Source organism: Oncorhynchus kisutch, linkage group LG8 (genome assembly GCF_002021735.2).
Source record: "Oncorhynchus kisutch isolate 150728-3 linkage group LG8, Okis_V2, whole genome shotgun sequence".
Lineage (NCBI taxonomy): Eukaryota > Metazoa > Chordata > Actinopteri > Salmoniformes > Salmonidae > Oncorhynchus > Oncorhynchus kisutch.
The window spans coordinates 21,559,388-21,577,109 of NC_034181.2; the positions used below are offsets into that span (position 1 = coordinate 21,559,388).

Genomic DNA, 17,722 nt, shown 5'->3' on the forward strand with positions numbered 1-17,722 from the left:
AGGCTACCTGTATTTGACATTGTGTTGTTATTTCGCTGAACACTAGATGGTTTGATTTTATTTCTGGCAGTGAAACGAGGCTACTCAGGTGAGAAAAAAAACTTGCCAAAAATGTATTGCCCCATTGGAAAATATAAATGTACTGTTTGAAAATGTGAAGAAGAAAAAAGTGAGTACAAGACCGAGGACATCCAGGATTGTAGGAAGAAAGACTACAGAAAATCTGATGTACTGTTTTCTTCCTTCCACTCACTATCTCTCCCTCTGACCCTCCCTCTACAGCACATCCACCTCCTAATTCACATCTGCAGAGCAGTCGGCTTCCCTTCATGTCCTCTCAATTCAGTTTCAATTCAAGGGGCTTTATTGGCATGGGAAACATATGCTTACATTGCCAAAGCAAGTGAAATATATAATAAACTAAAGTGAAATAAACAACTAAAAGTGAACAGTAAATATTACACTCACACAAGTTCCAAAATAATGAAGACATTTCAAATGTCATATTATGTCTATATACAGTGTTGTAACGATGTGCTAATAGTTAAAGCACAAAAGGGAAAATAAATAAACATAAATATGGGTTGTATTTACAATGGTGTTCGTTTTTCACTGGTTGCCCTTTTCTTGTGGCAACAGATCACAAATCTTGCTGCTGTGATGGCACACTGTGGTATTTCACCCAATAGATATGGTAGTTTATCAAAGTTTGATTTGTTTTAGAATTCTTTGTAGGTGTGTGTAATCTGAAGGAAAAATGTTTGTCTCTAATATGGTCAAACATTTGGCAGGAGGTTAGGAAGTGCAGTTCAGTTTCCACCTCATTTTGTGGGCAGTGTGCACACAGCCTGTCTTCTATTCAGAGCCAGGTCTGCCTACGGTGACCTTTCTCAAGAGCAAGGCTATGCTCACTGAGTCTGTACATAGTCAAAGCCTTCCTTAATTTTGGGTCAGTCACAGTGGTAAATTATTCTGCCACTGTGTACTCTCTGTTTAGGGCCAAATAGCATTCCAGTTTTCTTTGTTTTTTTGTTAATTCTTTCCAATTTGTCAAGTAATTATCTTTCTGTTTTCTCATGATTTTTTGGGGTCTATTTGTGTTGCTGTCCTGGGGCTCTGTGGGGTCTTTTGTGTTTGTGAACAGAGCCCCAGGACCAGCTTTTTTAGGGGATTATTCTCCAGGTTCTTCTTTCTGTAGGTGATGGCTTTGTTATGGAAGAATTTAACGTCTCTTTTCTGTATTTTGATAATTAGTGGGTATCGGCCTAATTCTGCTCTGCATGCATTTTTTTGTGTTTTAAATTGTACACTTATTTTTGCAGAAATCTTATTTTTGCGGAGTCTCAATTTGGTGTTTGTCCCATTTTGTGAATCCTTGGTTAGTGAGTGAACCCCAGACCTCACAACTATAAAGTGCAATGAGTTCTGTAACTGATTCAAGTATTTTTATACAGATCCTAATTGGTATGTCAAATTTCATTTTCCTTTTGATGGTATAGAATGCCCTTCTTGCCTTGTCTCTCAGATCGTTACCTGTGGCGCTGATGTTTAGGCCGAGGTATGTATAGTTTTTTGTGTGCTCTAGGGCATTGGTCTCTAGATGAAATTTGTATTTGTGGTGCTGACAACTGGACCTTTTTTGGAACACCATTACTTTTGTCTTACTGAGATGTACTGTCAGAGCCCATGTCTGACAGAATCTGTGCAGAAGATCTAGGTGTTGCTGTAGGCCCTTCTTGGTTGGTGACAGAAGCACCAGATCATCAGCAAACAGTAGACATTTGACTTCAGATTCTAGGATGGTGAGGACTGGTGCTTCAGACTGTTCTAGTGCCCTTGCCAATTCGTTGATATATATGTTTATATGTAAGAGGTTCGGGCTTAAGCTGCATCCCTGTCTCACCCCACGACCTTGTGAAAAGAAATGTGTGTTTTTTGCCAATTTTAAATGCACACTTGTTGTTTGTGTACATGGATTTTATAATGTTGTATGTGTTTCCCCCAACACCACTTTCCGTAAATTTATATAGCAGACCCTCATGCCAAGTTGAGTCAAAAGCTTTTTTGAAGTCAACAAAGCATGAGAAGACTTTGCCTTTGTTTTGTATACGTGGTCTGCCGTACAGTAATTTGGCAAAAAGCCCAATTTTACATTTTCGCAGTACATTGTTTTCACTGAGGAAATGTTCAAGTCTGATGTTAATGATAATGCAGAGGATTTACCCAAGGTTGCTGTTAATGCATATCCCACGGTAGTTATAGTGTTCAAATTTGTCTCCACTTTTGTAAATTGGTGTTATCAGTTCTTGGTTCCAAATATTGGGGAAGATGCCAGGGCTGAGATGATGTTAGAGAGTTTAAGTATAGCCAATTGGAATTTGTGTTTTATCATTTCATGTAGGATACCATCAACATCACAGGCCTTTTTGGGTTGAAGGGTTTGTATTTTGTCCTTTAGTAATTAGAGAATCCAGTGGGTTCTGGTAGTCTTTAAAAGCTGATGAATCTAAGATGTGTAATTGATCATGTATATGTTTTTGCTGTTTGTTCTTTGTTATAGAGCCAAAAATATTAAAAAAGTGGTTAATCCACACATCTCCGTTTTTGGATAGATAACTCTTTGTGTTGTTGTTTGTTTAGTATATTAAACTTTTCCCAGAAGTGGTTTGATTCTATGGATTCTTCAATTACATTGAGCTGATTTCTGGCGTGCTGTTCCTTCTTTTTCCGTAGTGTATTTCTATATTGTTTTAGCGATTCACAATAGTGAAGGCGTAGACTCAGGTTTTCTGGGTCTCTATGTTTTTGGTTGGATAGGTTTCTCATTTTCTTTCTTAGGGTTTTGCATTCTTCATCAAACCATTTGTCATTGTTTTTAATTTTCTTAGGTTGTCTGCTTGAAATGTTTAGATTTGATAAGGAAGCTGAAAGGTCAAATACACTTTTTAGGTTTTCTACTGTAAAGTTTACACCTTCACAATTGCAGTGAACTGTTTTGTCCAGGAAGTTGTCTAAAAGGGATTGAATTTGTTGTGGCCTAATTGTTTTTGGTAGGTTTCTACACTGCTATCCATCTATAGCATTTCTTAATATTGTGCAGTTCCTTTGGCTTTGATGCATCGTGATTGAGTATTGCTCTGTTCAGGTATACTGAGAGTTTGCTGTGATCTGATATGGGTGATGGTGGGCTGACTGTGAATGCTCCGAGAGACTCTGGGTTGAGGTCAGTGATAAAGTAATCTACAGTACTACTGCCAAGCGATGAGCTGTAGGAGTACCTAGCATAGGAGTCTCCTTGAAGCCTACCATTGACTATGTACAGATCCAGCTTGCGACAGAGCTACAGGAGTTTTTGTTGGTTGTTTTGTGATAGTTGTGTCTAGAGGGGCATATTTAGAGGGAATACTGTCACCTCCAGGTAGGTGTTTGTCCCCATGTGTGCTGATAGTGTCAGGTTCTTATCCGGTTCTGGCATTAAGGTCGCAACAGACTAGTACATGTCCCTGGGCCTGGAAATGGTTGATCTCCCCCTCTAGGTTGGAGAAGATGTCATCTGAGTCCCTTCCCTGTTTAACACCTAGTAGTTTGGTGGATGGGACTACCAGCTCTCTGTAACCTAGGGGGAAACCAGTAGGTCCGTCTCCTCCATACCATGTTTCTTGTAGGATGACAATGTCTGTATTTTCTATTTTTTGGATGAAGTCTGTTCCTGCTCTTTAGGCCAAAGGCAGATAACATAGTAAATGCTTTGTGTTCCATAGTGTCTAGTGTTGTTTTTGTGTGGTTTAAGGACCATTACAGTAGGTGTGAGCAGAGCATGTTGAGCATCTGATACATACCTCTTAGGTCACAGGATGGTGTTTGAGCGGGTGTACTAGTGGGGGTTGGGCCTGTTGCTCTGCTCACGGCCTGGGCATATGTGCGGCTACCATGTTCTCTCTCTCTCTGTCTCTCTCTCTCACTTTATTTCTCTCTCTGTAGCCTGTGTGTGTCTGTGTGCGTGCATGTGAGTGCGATGAGATGAGTAAGAGCATGCATAGCCGTGGTTGGTGACCTATAAAAAGGAGATTAAAGCATTCTCTGTGGCCCAGCTGTGTACTCTGTGACGTCACACTCCCACCTCTCCCTCCCCACAGCTGGGTCTGTGGGTCTGGCACACTGAGAGCATGCAGCTTTGCTAGCACCAGGCATAAGGGCAAGCAGCAGGCACAACGTCAACAGGGAAGAGGAGGCTGGATAAACGCTAGACATGGTAATGCAGGCCTTGAAACTGGAGAGAAAATAGGCCTGATAGAATAGAATTATAGGCCTTATACTGTATCAGGCCTAATAAAATAGAACCAGGCCTATTGGAATATAGTCTTGGCTCCCAGGCTTTGCTCAAGGTGAGTTGAAAGGCTCTGACAGAGGCTTAATAGAATATAATAATGACTCAACCTAATATCAGGCCTAATAGAATATTATATTGAGCCTAATAGAATAATAGAATGAATGACATGTTCAAAAAAGGACTCCAAAAGCACAGGGCCAGTAGGCCTCATTTAAGATGTTAGGGTGGCAGGTAGCCCAGTGGTTAGGAGTGTTGGGCCAGTAGGCCTCATTTAAGATGTTAGGGTGGCAGGTAGCCCAGTGGTTAGGAGTGTTGGGCCAGTAGGCCTCATTTAAGATGTTAGGGTGGCAGGTAGCCCAGTGGTTAGGAGTGTTGGGCCAGTAGGCCTCATTTAAGATGTTAGGGTGGCAGGTAGCCCAGTGGTTAGGAGTGTTGGGCCAGTAGGCCTCATTTAAGATGTTAGGGTGGCAGGTAGCCCAGTGGTTAGGAGTGTTGGGCCAGTAGGCCTCATTTAAGATTTTAGGGTGGCAGGTAGCCCAGTGGTTAGGAGTGTTGGGCCAGTAGGCCTCATTTAAGATGTTAGGGTGGCAGGTAGCCCAGTGGTTAGGAGTGTTGGGCCAGTAGAGCCTCATTTAAGATGTTAGGGTGGCAGGTAGCCCAGTGGTTAGGAGTGTTGGGCCAGTAGGCCTCATTTAAGATGTTAGGGTGGCAGGTAGCCCAGTGGTTAGGAGTGTTGGGCCAGTAGGCCTCATTTAAGATGTTAGGGTGGCAGGTAGCCCAGTGGTTAAGAGTGTTGGGCCAGTAGAGCCTCATTTAAGATGTTAGGGTGGCAGGTAGCCCAGTGGTTAGGAGTGTTGGGCCAGTAGGCCTCATTTAAGATGTTAGGGTGGCAGGTAGCCCAGTGGTTAGGAGTGTTGGGCCAGTAGGCCTCATTTAAGATGTTAGGGTGGCAGGTAGCCCAGTGGTTAAGAGTGTTGGGCCAGTAGGCCTCATTTAAGATGTTAGGGTGGCAGGTAGCCCAGTGGTTAAGAGTGTTGGGCCAGCAACTGAAAGGTCACTGGTTTGAATCCCCTATGTGAAAAATCTGTCGATGTTCCCTTGAGCAACTTAACCCAAATTTTGGGTTGCTCTGTATAAGAGTATAGGCTAAAATGTAAGTGTAATGTTACTAATTGGTTCAGTTACGAAGCCCTTATATAACCATTATAATTCCCCTGTGTGATAAAGAAGAATCTTTAATGAGGTATCTTAAATATGTTCCTACATAACATGTGTGATGTTTGTGTTTCTTGTTCTTTCCCCATAGCTACTTGTTTCAATGAGTGAGAGTATACGACTAGGCCTACATCCTCTGCACATTCTGCCTCTAATGCACTGAATGCCCAGGCTGTTATCTCACTAATGAGTTGAAGCGCACTCTGATTTCAATTTATAGTATCATTTTGTACCCTTGAATGTTGGATAACAGGGATGTTTATGCCTACACCCAGTCTCTTGGTTTGATGGTTCATTTACATGAACCCCCAGCACACACATACACAATTTGAGTAGATTTCTACTTTTATTCATGTATATATACACATATAAAAAAATAAGGACATATGTACAATGATAATAAATATCGACATGTTTTTACAAGCAAAATAATTTACTTAACATCCTTTCATAAACATTAAAAGATTGAGAACAAACAGCCAGAGGAACTTTTGCAACTTAAAGCCAAAAAGGAAATTAATAATAATAATAATGGTAATATAAGAATATTAATGAAAAACAACAGAATAAAAAGGCTTAGATGAGAAGATTGTGGAAAGCGTTGTTTATGACCGGCAGAGTGTAATCTCCAAAAAGGCAGTAACTGCTCATTTGGTCCAAAATGAGTTCATGTCATTTCTGCTACATTAAATACATGCTTAATCATGTGGACAAGTATCCTGCCTCTATTGTATTGTGTTTTGGAGAACATAGGGGTCATGTTAGTAGTAACTGCATAAAGTTACTGATAAACCAAGGTAAATAAAAGCCTTTTTTCTCAGATCCACGCTATGAGCAGTTACTGCCTTTTTGCTATATAGATCCAGATTGTGCCTTACATCACTTTTGTGAGTTTGATGGATCATTTTCTTCTAAGAGTTTTATGACATATCAGACATAATGTCCAAGGATTTTTAAAAATACATAATTATAAGACAAATCAGTTAAATATCTAATCCAATCTTAATAGCTCCTTTAGCTTGAATTCACAGCAATGTTAATAGATTGTAAAGTGTCTGAACCAGTGCTTGGTAACATATTCAATCTACAGATATTAAATGGATGTATAAATATTTAAGATTTTATATCAAACCTCAGATCATGAAATCACGAGTTATCATTTGGTTAAAAGGAAGTTGCTTTGCTTGGTTGGTCCTATGACGCTCTGATGATTTGTTTACTTTCTCATGTGCTAGGAAGTCAGGGATCGGCTTCAGTAGATTACTACTGACATCTAAACAGGATGTTTACCATCCACAAGCTTGTTGCCTTCTAAAGAAAATTAATCTCTAAATAAAATATGCAGGAAAGTTCCAGGCATGAGAGTTCTATGAACTGAAGTTGGACAGACTGTTGAAACTTAAATATCGAAGTGGAATAATAAAATAATATCTAATAATACACCTTTTCAAAAAAACAACTGCAGTCTACTTTGGCTTATCCGAAGGTGAAGAGGCACAGCGAAAGTAAACATGTTAAGAAGATGGACAAATTCATGAACAAGTCTTCATCATAAATTACACTTTTTTTAGTAGAAAACAGTGTCTGCAAAAGTTTGAAACATGATACACTTTTTTTACAATTATGATCATGTCATCAGAGATGTGTACAGTACATTTGCAGAGAGGATCATGCAACACTAGGATGAACTAACCACTGATGGCCAAGTAAGTACCTCTTCAACCCAGGGATCATTACAATATTCTACATCCCCTTCAGCTGTCTCTAGTATACATTTTGGTGAGAAAGAAAGAAACATTGTACTCCTCTTGTTCCTCCTTTGTGTTGTTCTCTGGTCCCTGCAGATGTGTCACAAAGCCACCCCTGGAAAACAAAGCACATGAAGAGGAACAAGGTTAGAGTGGGCACACATAGTGATATATAGTCCCTGCAGCAGTAGATTTAATTGTATTTGCAAGGCTGTAAAACTTGATCGTGGCAGTTCTTTTTCTGGCTAGGTCTTTGGGTGTCTCTCAGGCTGGTCCCAGATTTGTTTGTACTGTTTTGCCAACTCCTACATCAACTCCCACGCCAAGTCATAACAATGACCTAGTAGTTGGAATGACAGCACAAACAGATCTGGGATCAGGATAGGTGTCTGTAGGCTTTCAGAGAGAGAGAGCGAGCGAGCCATACCTCTGATTGATGAGCCTCTGATCGCTCTCTGGAGCCGTTGGTTTGTCACAGGCCATTCATCTATCTTCCATCTGTTGTCTGCTTGTCCCTCTAACAGCACAGGCAGTGTGGGTTTACAGTTCAGTGTCCATCCTTCTCTCTGAATTCAGGCTTTCCACAGTAGCGCCAGGTCATTCTCTGGACATCGGTAGGTAGGTAGGTGGGTGGGGTTTAGGGAAATAAGGGGTTATTAAAGGGTGTGTCTAGGACAGGTACAGTGCTGTGGCCCGTCCCCTCCAGGACACACTACTACATCCACCAGGTTAGGCATTCAGGGCAGTGCAGGGGAGGGAGGGCTTCTTTTGGCAGTTCAACCCATCCACCACCCCAGCCCTTACACATACATATTATAAAGCACTTGTTGAGACATCCACTGCAGTCGCAACAGTTTAGTGAGAGTTGACCTACATTCCCCCGTGCCATCCCCACTACATGACTGAAAGCAATGCCTTCGTCTCATCTCAAATTCAGAATAATAAGTCAATGTGCTGTTGTGGGATTATGTCAAACAAAAATGTCCATAATCACATCACAAGGAAGTGTATCTGAATGGGTTTAACTGAAATTCCCATGAACCACTTGTGTAAATGTGTAGTGCAGTTATTGTAAAAGTAGTACTAAAATCTATTTACGAGTGTGGAGGTTATTTGGGGAGATATCTACCTTGAGCAGGTATAGGAGAGGTTTGTACATGCTTCTGTCACATTCTCATTCACAGAGGGGTGCTTTAAAGCCATTGGTCTCCATTTGTTGCTTCTGTAGTCCGTAAGACATAGAAAAACAACACATAAAAATGTCTTAATTTAAATTGTCACAATATATCAATGTGGCATGGATTGAAGACTTTCTCAGAGGAAAGACTGACAATGTAAAAAAAAAGTACAAATCGAGCCGAGAAAGTCTAATTGAGAGTTTGTCCTTCATGTAAACCCTCTGTCTTTCACACAAAGCTCCCTTCATTTTCTCTCCCTTCATCCCTCCCTTTCCTTCCCAGGTTTTACCCCCGGAGAGAGGAACGTGATTGTCATCTTGCTTTTGAGATTAATTTGTCTGTTATGTGACTCTCTCACTCTCTTTGCTCACAAATACAAAATCGACTCCCATACTCCCATGTTAAGTGTAGAAAGCGAAAAATTCTCCAACAGAACAGAAAAAAGGCAAGCCAGCTCCTCCATCTTTCAGTCAGTCGACTCGTACTGCTTGATTATTGGATGATTGGTATAGCGCTGAAGCTACAATCTTGTCATGAGTTCTTGGTCCTCTCTTATCATGAAGCAGTGCTCTCAGGAAACCTTTCCATTTGTTTGACTGCCATGCTTGAGGTGTAGGCCCTCTGCGTTCAATTGTCTTTAAATACAGAATTTACACAGCTTGAGATTTGCACAGCGAAAGCAAGTTAAACTGCTGAAGAAGTTAAAATGTGACAGCCAGTTTGGCGGATGGAACACAATAATAACAGGAACGGATGGAACACAATAATAACAGGAACGGATGGAACACAATAATAACAGGAGCGGATGGAACACAATAATAACAGGAACGGATGGAACACAATAATAACAGGAGCGGATGGAACACAATAATAACAGGAACTGATGGAACACAATAATAACAGGAACGGATGGAACACAATAATAACAGGAACGGATGGAACACAATAATAACAGGAACGGATGGAACGCAATAATAACAGGAGCGGATGGAACACAATAATAACAGGAACGGATGGAACACAATAATAACAGGAGCGGATGGAACACAATAATAACAGGAGCAGATGAAACACAATAATAACAGGAACGGATGGAACACAATAATAACAGGAGCGGATGGAACACAATAATAACAGGAACGGGTGGAACACAATAATAACAGGAGTGGATGGAACACAATAATAACAGGAGCGGATGGAACACAATAATAACAGGAGCGGATGGAACACAATAATAACAGGAATGGATGGAACACAATAATAACAGGAGCGGATGGAACACAATAATAACAGGAATGGATGGAACACAATAATAACAGGAGTGGATGGAACACAATAATAACAGGAGCGGATGGAACACAATAATAACAGGAGCGGATGGAACACAATAATAACAGGAGCGGATGAAACACAATAATAACAGGACCGGATGGAACACAATAATAACAGGAGCGGATGGAACACAATGATTACAGGAGCCGATGAAACACAATAATAACAGGAGTAGATGGAACACAATAATAACAGGAGCGGATGGAACACAATAACAGGAGTGGATGGAACACAATAATAACAGGAGCGGATGGAACACAATGATAACAGGAGCGGATGAAACACAATAATAACAGGAGCGGATGGAACACAATAATAACAGGAGCGGATGGAACACAATAATAACAGGAGCGGATGAAACACAATAATAACAGGACCGGATGGAACACAATAATAACAGGAGCGGATGGAACACAATGATTACAGGAGCCGATGAAACACAATAATAACAGGAGCGGATGGAACACAATAACAGGAGTGGATGGAACACAATAATAACAGGAGCGGATGGAACACAATGATAACAGGAGCGGATGAAACACAATAATAACAGGAGCGGATGGAACACAATAATAACAGGAGCGGATGGAACACAATAATAACAGGAGTGGATGGAACACAATAATAACAGGAGCGGATGCTGATTAATATTCGGCGTGTGTGTCACATCACATGCTCTGTGCTAAAAGCGTCTTCTGCCAGTCACAGAGTCAGCCAAACGAGCATTGGCAGAAAGAGAGAGAGAGAAAGAGCATGGTGACAGTGGAGCCGAGAAAGAGAGAGAGAGGAGGGAGGTAGGTTAGTTGCCGTTCGTTGTCTCTTGTTTTGTTTTTTCATTACGGCAGGCGTGGAGAAAGACTACACAGACGACTCTTCAGGGTTGGCGTCAGGCAGCACGCTCCTCTGCTGCAGGGTCCGACGCAGCTCCTCCTTGAAGGGGCTGGAGTAGTCGCTCCCGCCCCCGCCCAGCCCTCCTCCACCAGAACCACCCCCGCTAACCCTCTCCTCCCCGGCCGAGCTCAGGTTGAGGCGGATGTAGCCGTTGCTGCCGGAGCCCCTGATGTTGGTAAGGCTGAGCCGGCTGGGGGAATGGATGGGCTGGCCGGGGATGGTGCTGGGAGACGCTGTTGGAGCGTGGTGGTGAGACTGGCTGCTGGGGCACAGGGCGTGGCCCGGAACGATCTTCAGCGAGCCGTCTGAGTAGTAGTAGTTGGCGCCCGTCTCCCAGAAGCGGTCCTCGTCGCTGGGCATTTTGCTGGGCACGAAGGTGGGTGGCTCCTTGGGCAAGGTGATGGGGTAGACCAGGGTGCTCTCCAGAGGCTTCATGTCCGCCCCTTTACCTAGGGCCAGCTTCAGACGTCTCCTCAGATACAGAGCTGCCACAAATAGTAATAAACAGGCGGCCCCCAGGGTGATCACCAACACCCAGAACAGACCCATGCTGCCGTCAGGGGCCCGGGCCGCCATGACCACAGGGGAGCTGGCCACCACCGACACCTGGTAACGCTCCATCTGAAACTTGACCCCCTGCTCCTCGGAGTAGCACACGTAGCGTCCCGCGTGCACTGGCATGGCGTTGGGGACCACCAGAGCCTTCAGGGCCTGGTCAAAGCGTGGCCCTCCGGCCTCCTCGTCTCCTAGCTGCAGCTCGCGGTCGTTGAGGACCCAGGAGGGCTGGGCCAGGTTGGACACCAGCTGGCAGGGCAAAACCATGTCTGATTCTACTACTACTGTCACATTCCTCAGCCGAGAGTTGTCTGGAAGAGAGAGGGTATGTGTTAGCCAAGATGTGTTAACCAAGATGTTTATATCCTGAACTCTAAGTTCAACTCATCAACTCTAAGGTCAATTGAGTTCAATTCACTCTATTAGATTTAAATGATCAACTCTTAGTTCAACTCAACAAAAAAATTATCAATTCTAAGTTCAACTCCATTCAACTGGTGGTGATAGCTGTAGTAACCGGCTATCACCACCAGGGGCCACCAGTCCAGTTTCTCTTTCCCACTCACCAGGGCTGGGGATGGCCACAGGCTTGTCAAATTTGGCTTTGCCCCTACTGAATCTCTCCAGCATCAGATCTTGGGATAGGGAGGAGGTAGACCTGTGGGAACAGAGAGCACAGAGAACAGGCATTAATAACATGTCTTTCTGCTATACTGTCTGAGAAGCCTCCACTGAGCTGCTGCTGGCACAGTTAGACCCAGCCCACAGAGCAGGGGCAGAAGGGAGAGGAGGGAGGGGAGCGAAGGGGGGAAGCAGAACCCCTGAGCATGGGCAGAGGGGAGAGGCAGACATGCTCACCCGCGGTGGAGGTCGATGCGGACACAGGCGCGGCCCTCGCTGTCCCAGGCGCAGTAGGGGTCCCGGGACAGAAGGCAGTCTGGCTGCGACTGATAACGGCTGCAGTTAGCCAAGGGCAGCTGGAGCACTTCTGAACGTGAGCCAATGTACAAGTACTTCTGCAGACATAGACAGAGAAAGAGGGAGAGAGAGAGAGGGGTGGAGACAAGAGGGTAAAAAGAGAGGGGGGAGAGAAAGAGAGGGTGGGAAATTTAAAAAGAACATTTCAGAGAGAGGGCAGCAGAGATAATAGGATAATCATTGTAAATTACAATAACATTTTGTTCTGCTGGAGAGAAAAGTTTGTTATGAAATCGCTGGCCATGAAAAGCCTGGTTTAGTTAGATAAGGATAAGCATGAGTGTAATGCCAGTCAACATGTGAGTGTAATGCTGTGAAACAGAGGTGATGAGCAGGGCCAGGAGTCACATGGTAATCTGATAGGATAATGGTGATGAGTAGGGCCGGGAGTCACATGGTAATCTGATAGGATAATGGTGATGAGTAGGGCCAGGAGTCACATGGTCATCTGATGGGATAATGGTGATGAGTAGGGCCGGGAGTCACATGGTAATCTGATAGGATAATGGTGTGGGGTAGGGCCAGGAGTCACATGGTAATCTGATGGGATAATGGTGATGAGTAGGGCCGGGAGTCACATGGTAATCTGATAGGATAATGGTGATGAGTAGGGCCGGGAGTCACATGGTAATCTGATAGGATAATTGTGATGAGTAGGGCCGGGAGTCACATGGTAATCTGATAGGATAATGGTGATGAGTAGGGCCAGGAGTCACATGGTCATCTGATGGGATAATGGTGATGAGTAGGGCCGGGAGTCACATGGTAATCTGATAGGATAATGGTGTGGGGTAGGGCCAGGAGTCATATGGTAATCTGACAAGATAATGGAGATGAGTAGGGCCAAGTGTCACATGGTAATCTGATGGGATAATGGTGATGAGGAGGGCCAGGAGTCACATGGTAATCTGATAGGATAATGGTGATGAGGAGGGCCAGGAGTCACATGGTAATCTGATGGGATAATGGTGATGATTAGGGCCGGGAGTCACATGGTAATCTGATAGGATAATGGTGCTGAGTAGGGCTGGGAGTCACATGGTAATCTGATGGGATAATGGTGATGAGTAGGGCCAGGAGACACATGGTAATCTGATGGGATAATGGTGATGTGTAGGGCCAGGAGTCACATGGTAATCTGATGGGATAATGGTGATGTGTAGTCACATGGTCAGAGAAGACTCTTGTCTCCAGTGATGGCCTATGTGTAAGTAAGCATTGTCCAAGCCAGAACGGCCCATAGGTAAGGACAGTTTCTGTAGTATGAGAAAGCTTGATGCACATATACACCTTGTCGGTCTGTCTATGTGTAAAGCTGGGGAAAACTCCAGACCCTAGCGATGGTCCATGATGGTGTAAGGCCAGGGATACTTCCTGGGCTTAGTGACAGTCAACTATATGGGCGGCAGGGTAGCCTAGTGGTTAGAGCGTTGGACTAGTAACCGAAAGGTTGCAAGTTCGAATCCCCGAGCTGACAAGGTATAAATCTGTCGTTCTGCCACTGAACAGGCAGTTAACCCACTGTTCCTAGGCCATCATTGAAAATAAGAATTTGTTCTTAACTGACTTGCCTAGTTAAATAAAAGGTAAAAATATGGAGGGCTGGGGAAAACTCTTGTGCCTAGTGTAGGGTTGCAAAATCACTGGAACGTTCAATAAATTGAACTTTTTTCCAAAATTCTGGTTGGAGGAATCAGGAGGGTATAAGCAGGAAATCCAGAATCCTCCAACCAGGATTTCTGGAAAACCAGGGAATGTATTGAAACCCTAGCCAAATGTTACCTTGGTGTGAGAGATGGTTAGGCTGTCCACTGGCTGGGGAGAATCAAACAGCTGTATCTCTTCAATCACATGGGCCTCCGAGCCAAAGATCACTACCCTCTGTAACCAGCCGTCTGCTACAGGAGGAGAGGAGAGGGGGAGGGGAAAAGGAGAGAAAAGAGGGCAATGAAAGAGAGTAGGAGAAAAGAGGAAACGCAGAGGAGAGAAAAGAGGATAGGACGATATGAGAGAACAGATGGAAAGAGAGGAGAGGAGGAAAGATTGTGGAAGGAAAAGAGAAGAGGGAATACAGAGGAAAGGTAGGAGGCAGAAGTTGGTAAGATGAGAGGAGAGAGATATATAATGTCAGAATATTGTACTGTAGTTTTCTATATGGGTAGTATTGTGATCAAGGTTACATCCCCTGCTTTGAATGGCGATTGAGCTGCTGCTGCCGGCGGTGTGACATTGTGTGTCTGTCTGGGTGTATGAGGCTTTTATGAGCAGAGATGTACTGTGTGTGTTGCACCTGCCCTGCCTCCCACACTCACCACAGTGGGACTGTTAAGGATAATGTTAGGGACTGACCCTGCACACTACAGGAGCCTGGCACAGAGCAGCAAAACACACACACACACATCATGCTCCTCTCTCGTTGTGTCGGGAATTTCGGATAATCCCCCAATCCCATCCTCTGTTTCTAACCGCCCTCGCCAGATTTGTTCTCTCGGCATAAGCTATCGTCCTGCTGCAGTTAATAGCTAATCAAGCCTGCAGCCCAATTGGCAGTGTGTACATCTGCCAAGGGCCCCATTGAGTATGTGCTGTGAAGCACAGCAGCAGGGAGCCTGCCAGGCTACTGAGCCCATCGTCACTCTGACAGTTATGGGCCTCCAACACACTGCAGGCACAGTAAGGGAAACACCCTGCACTGCAGTGAGTGGAATTATAAATAGCTAGTAGGCTATTATAAATAGCTAGTAGGCTATTATAAGTAGCTAGTAGTCTATTATAAATAGCTAGTAGGCTATTATAAGTAGCTAGTAGGCTATTATAAGTAGCTAGTAGGATATTATAAATAGCTAGTAGGCTATTATAAGTAGCTAGTAGGAATTACTGTAGTTGGAGTAAGATGAAGTTGTCCTGAAACTGCCTGAACAATGATCTCTTGTAAATTGTGGGTCTTGTTTTTTGGGGGAGATTGGGGGTAAAGTAAATTGATCGTACATCTATCGTACATCTATAAACATACCTACTGTATATTCATCATTGGTAGGTACTTATAGAGCATGTTGTATTCCCTGTCAGTGGTTACCTGTTCCTATGAACAGCATATAGTTATACATAGTTACAGTGCCTTCAAAAAGTATTCATACTACTTTACTTATTTTGTTGTGTTACAGCCTGAATTCAAAATTGATTTAATATATGTTTTTTTGTCACCCATCTACACACAATACCCCATCATGACAAAATGAATACATGTTTTTAGAAATGTTAGCAAATGTATTGAACATGAAATATCAAAATATCTCATTTACAAAAGTATTCACACAGGAAAATAACCTATAATAATAACCTATAATAACCCTGACTAACAGCGATTACAGCGATTACAGCTGTGAGTCCAACCTACAGCTGTGAGTCCAACCTGTGAGTCCAACCTGTACCATAGATTTTCAAGCTGATTTAAGTCAAAACTGTAACTCAGCCACTCAGGAACATTCAATGTCGTCTTGGTAAGCAACTCCAGTGTATATTTGGCCTTGTGTTTTAGGTTATTTTCCTGCTGACAGGTGAATTAATCTCCCAGTGTCTGGTGGAAAGCAGACTGAACCAGGTTTTTTTTTATCCTGAAAAACTCCCCAGTGCTTAACGAATACAAGCATACCCATAACATGATGCATCTACCACTACGTTGAGTGGTACTCAGTAATGTGTTGTATTGGATTTGCCCCAAACATAACAGGACAAAAAAGAGAATTGCTTTGCCACATTTTTTGCAGTATTACTTTCGTGCGTTGTTGCAAAAATATTGCATGTTTTTCAATATTTCTTATTCTGTACAGGCTTCCTTCTTTTCACTCTGTCAATTAAGTTAGTATTGTTGATCCATCCTCAGTTGTCTCCTATCACAGCTATTAAACTCTGTAACTGTTTGAAAGTCACCATTGGCCTCATGGTGAAATCCCTGAGTGGTTTACTTCCTCTCCGGGAACTGTCTGTTCTTTGTGTTGAATCAGTTATTGGAATTCACTGCTCGACTGAGGGACCTTACAGATAATAGTACGTGTGGGGTACAGAGATGAGGTAGTCATTCATAAATCATGTTAACTACTATTATTGCCCACAGAGTGAGTCCATGCAACTTTATTATGTGACTTGTTAAGCAATTAAGCACATTTTTAATCCTGAACTTATTTAGGCTTGCTATAACAAAGTGGTTGAATTCTTAAATTTAGACATTTCATATTTTCATAGAAAATTAATTTGTACAATTTTCTAAAAACATAAATCCACTTTGACATTATGGGGTATTGTGTTTAGGCCAGTGACACAAAATGTAAGCCATTTTAAATTCAGGCTGTAACACAACAACATTTTGAAAAAGTCAAGGGGTATGAATTCTTTCTGAAGTCACTTTACCTGCACCAATGAACAGTATATAGTTGTATAGTTATAGTTGAATATAGTTATCTGTGACTATGAACAGTATATAGTTGTATAGTTATATAGTTGAATATAGTTATCTTTATAGTTGTATAGTTATATAGTTGTATATAGTTATCTGTGACTATGAACAGTATATAGTTGTATAGTTATATAGTTGAATATAGTTATCTTTATAGTTGTATAGTTATATAGTTGTATATAGTTATCTGTGACTATGAACAGTATATAGTTGTATAGTTATATAGTTGTATATAGTTATCTGTGACTATGAACAGTATATAGTTGTATAGTTATATAGTTGTATATAGTTATCTGTGACTATGAACAGTATATAGTTGTATAGTTATAGTTGAATATAGTTATCTGTGACTATGAACAGTATATAGTTGTATAGTTATATAGTTGAATATAGTTATCTTTATAGTTGTATAGTTATATAGTTGTATATAGTTATCTGTGACTATGAACAGTATATAGTTGTATAGTTATATAGTTGAATATAGTTATCTTTATAGTTGTATAGTTATATAGTTGTATATAGTTATCTGTGACTATGAACAGTATATAGTTGTATAGTTATATAGTTGAATATAGTTATCTTTATAGTTGTATAGTTATATAGTTGTATATAGTTATCTGTGACTATGAACAGTATATAGTTGTATAGTTATATAGTTGAATATAGTTATCTTTATAGTTGTATAGTTATATAGTTGTATATAGTTATCTGTGACTATGAACAGTATATAGTTGTATAGTTATATAGTTGAATATAGTTATCTTTATAGTTGTATAGTTATATAGTTGTATATAGTTATCTGTGACTATGAACAGTATATAGTTGTATAGTTATATAGTTGTATATAGTTATCTGTGACTATGAACAGTATATAGTTGTATAGTTATATAGTTGTATATAGTTATCTGTGACTATGAACAGTATATAGTTGTATAGTTGTATATAGTTATCTGTGACTATGAACAGTATATAGTTGTATAGTTATATAGTTGTATATAGTTATCTGTGACTGTGAACAGTATATAGTTGTAGTTATATAGTT

The 17,722-nt window shown here is 41.9% G+C and overlaps 1 protein-coding gene across 2 annotated transcripts in view; it reads right to left on the bottom strand.

The window, feature by feature from the left end:
- Window positions 1-5,878: 5,878 nt before the first annotated feature.
- The window catches only part of LOC109894926 (semaphorin-4C-like), a 115,509-nt gene continuing 103,665 nt past the window's right edge, over window positions 5,879-17,722 (bottom strand). Inside the window, exons 12-17 of one of the 2 annotated variants that reach the window (XM_031829803.1) lie at window positions 14,010-14,125; window positions 12,108-12,265; window positions 11,816-11,907; window positions 8,423-11,560; window positions 7,721-7,897; window positions 5,879-7,408 (exon numbers count right to left, since the gene is read on the bottom strand). In XM_031829803.1, coding sequence (XP_031685663.1) covers window positions 10,662-11,560; window positions 11,816-11,907; window positions 12,108-12,265; window positions 14,010-14,125 — 1,265 coding nt within the window. In that variant the 3' untranslated portion in view covers window positions 5,879-7,408; window positions 7,721-7,897; window positions 8,423-10,661. Of the gene's footprint in view, window positions 7,409-7,720; window positions 11,561-11,815; window positions 11,908-12,107; window positions 12,266-14,009; window positions 14,126-17,722 lie in introns of both variants that reach the window. The other variant, XM_031829802.1, reaches the window with a different exon arrangement.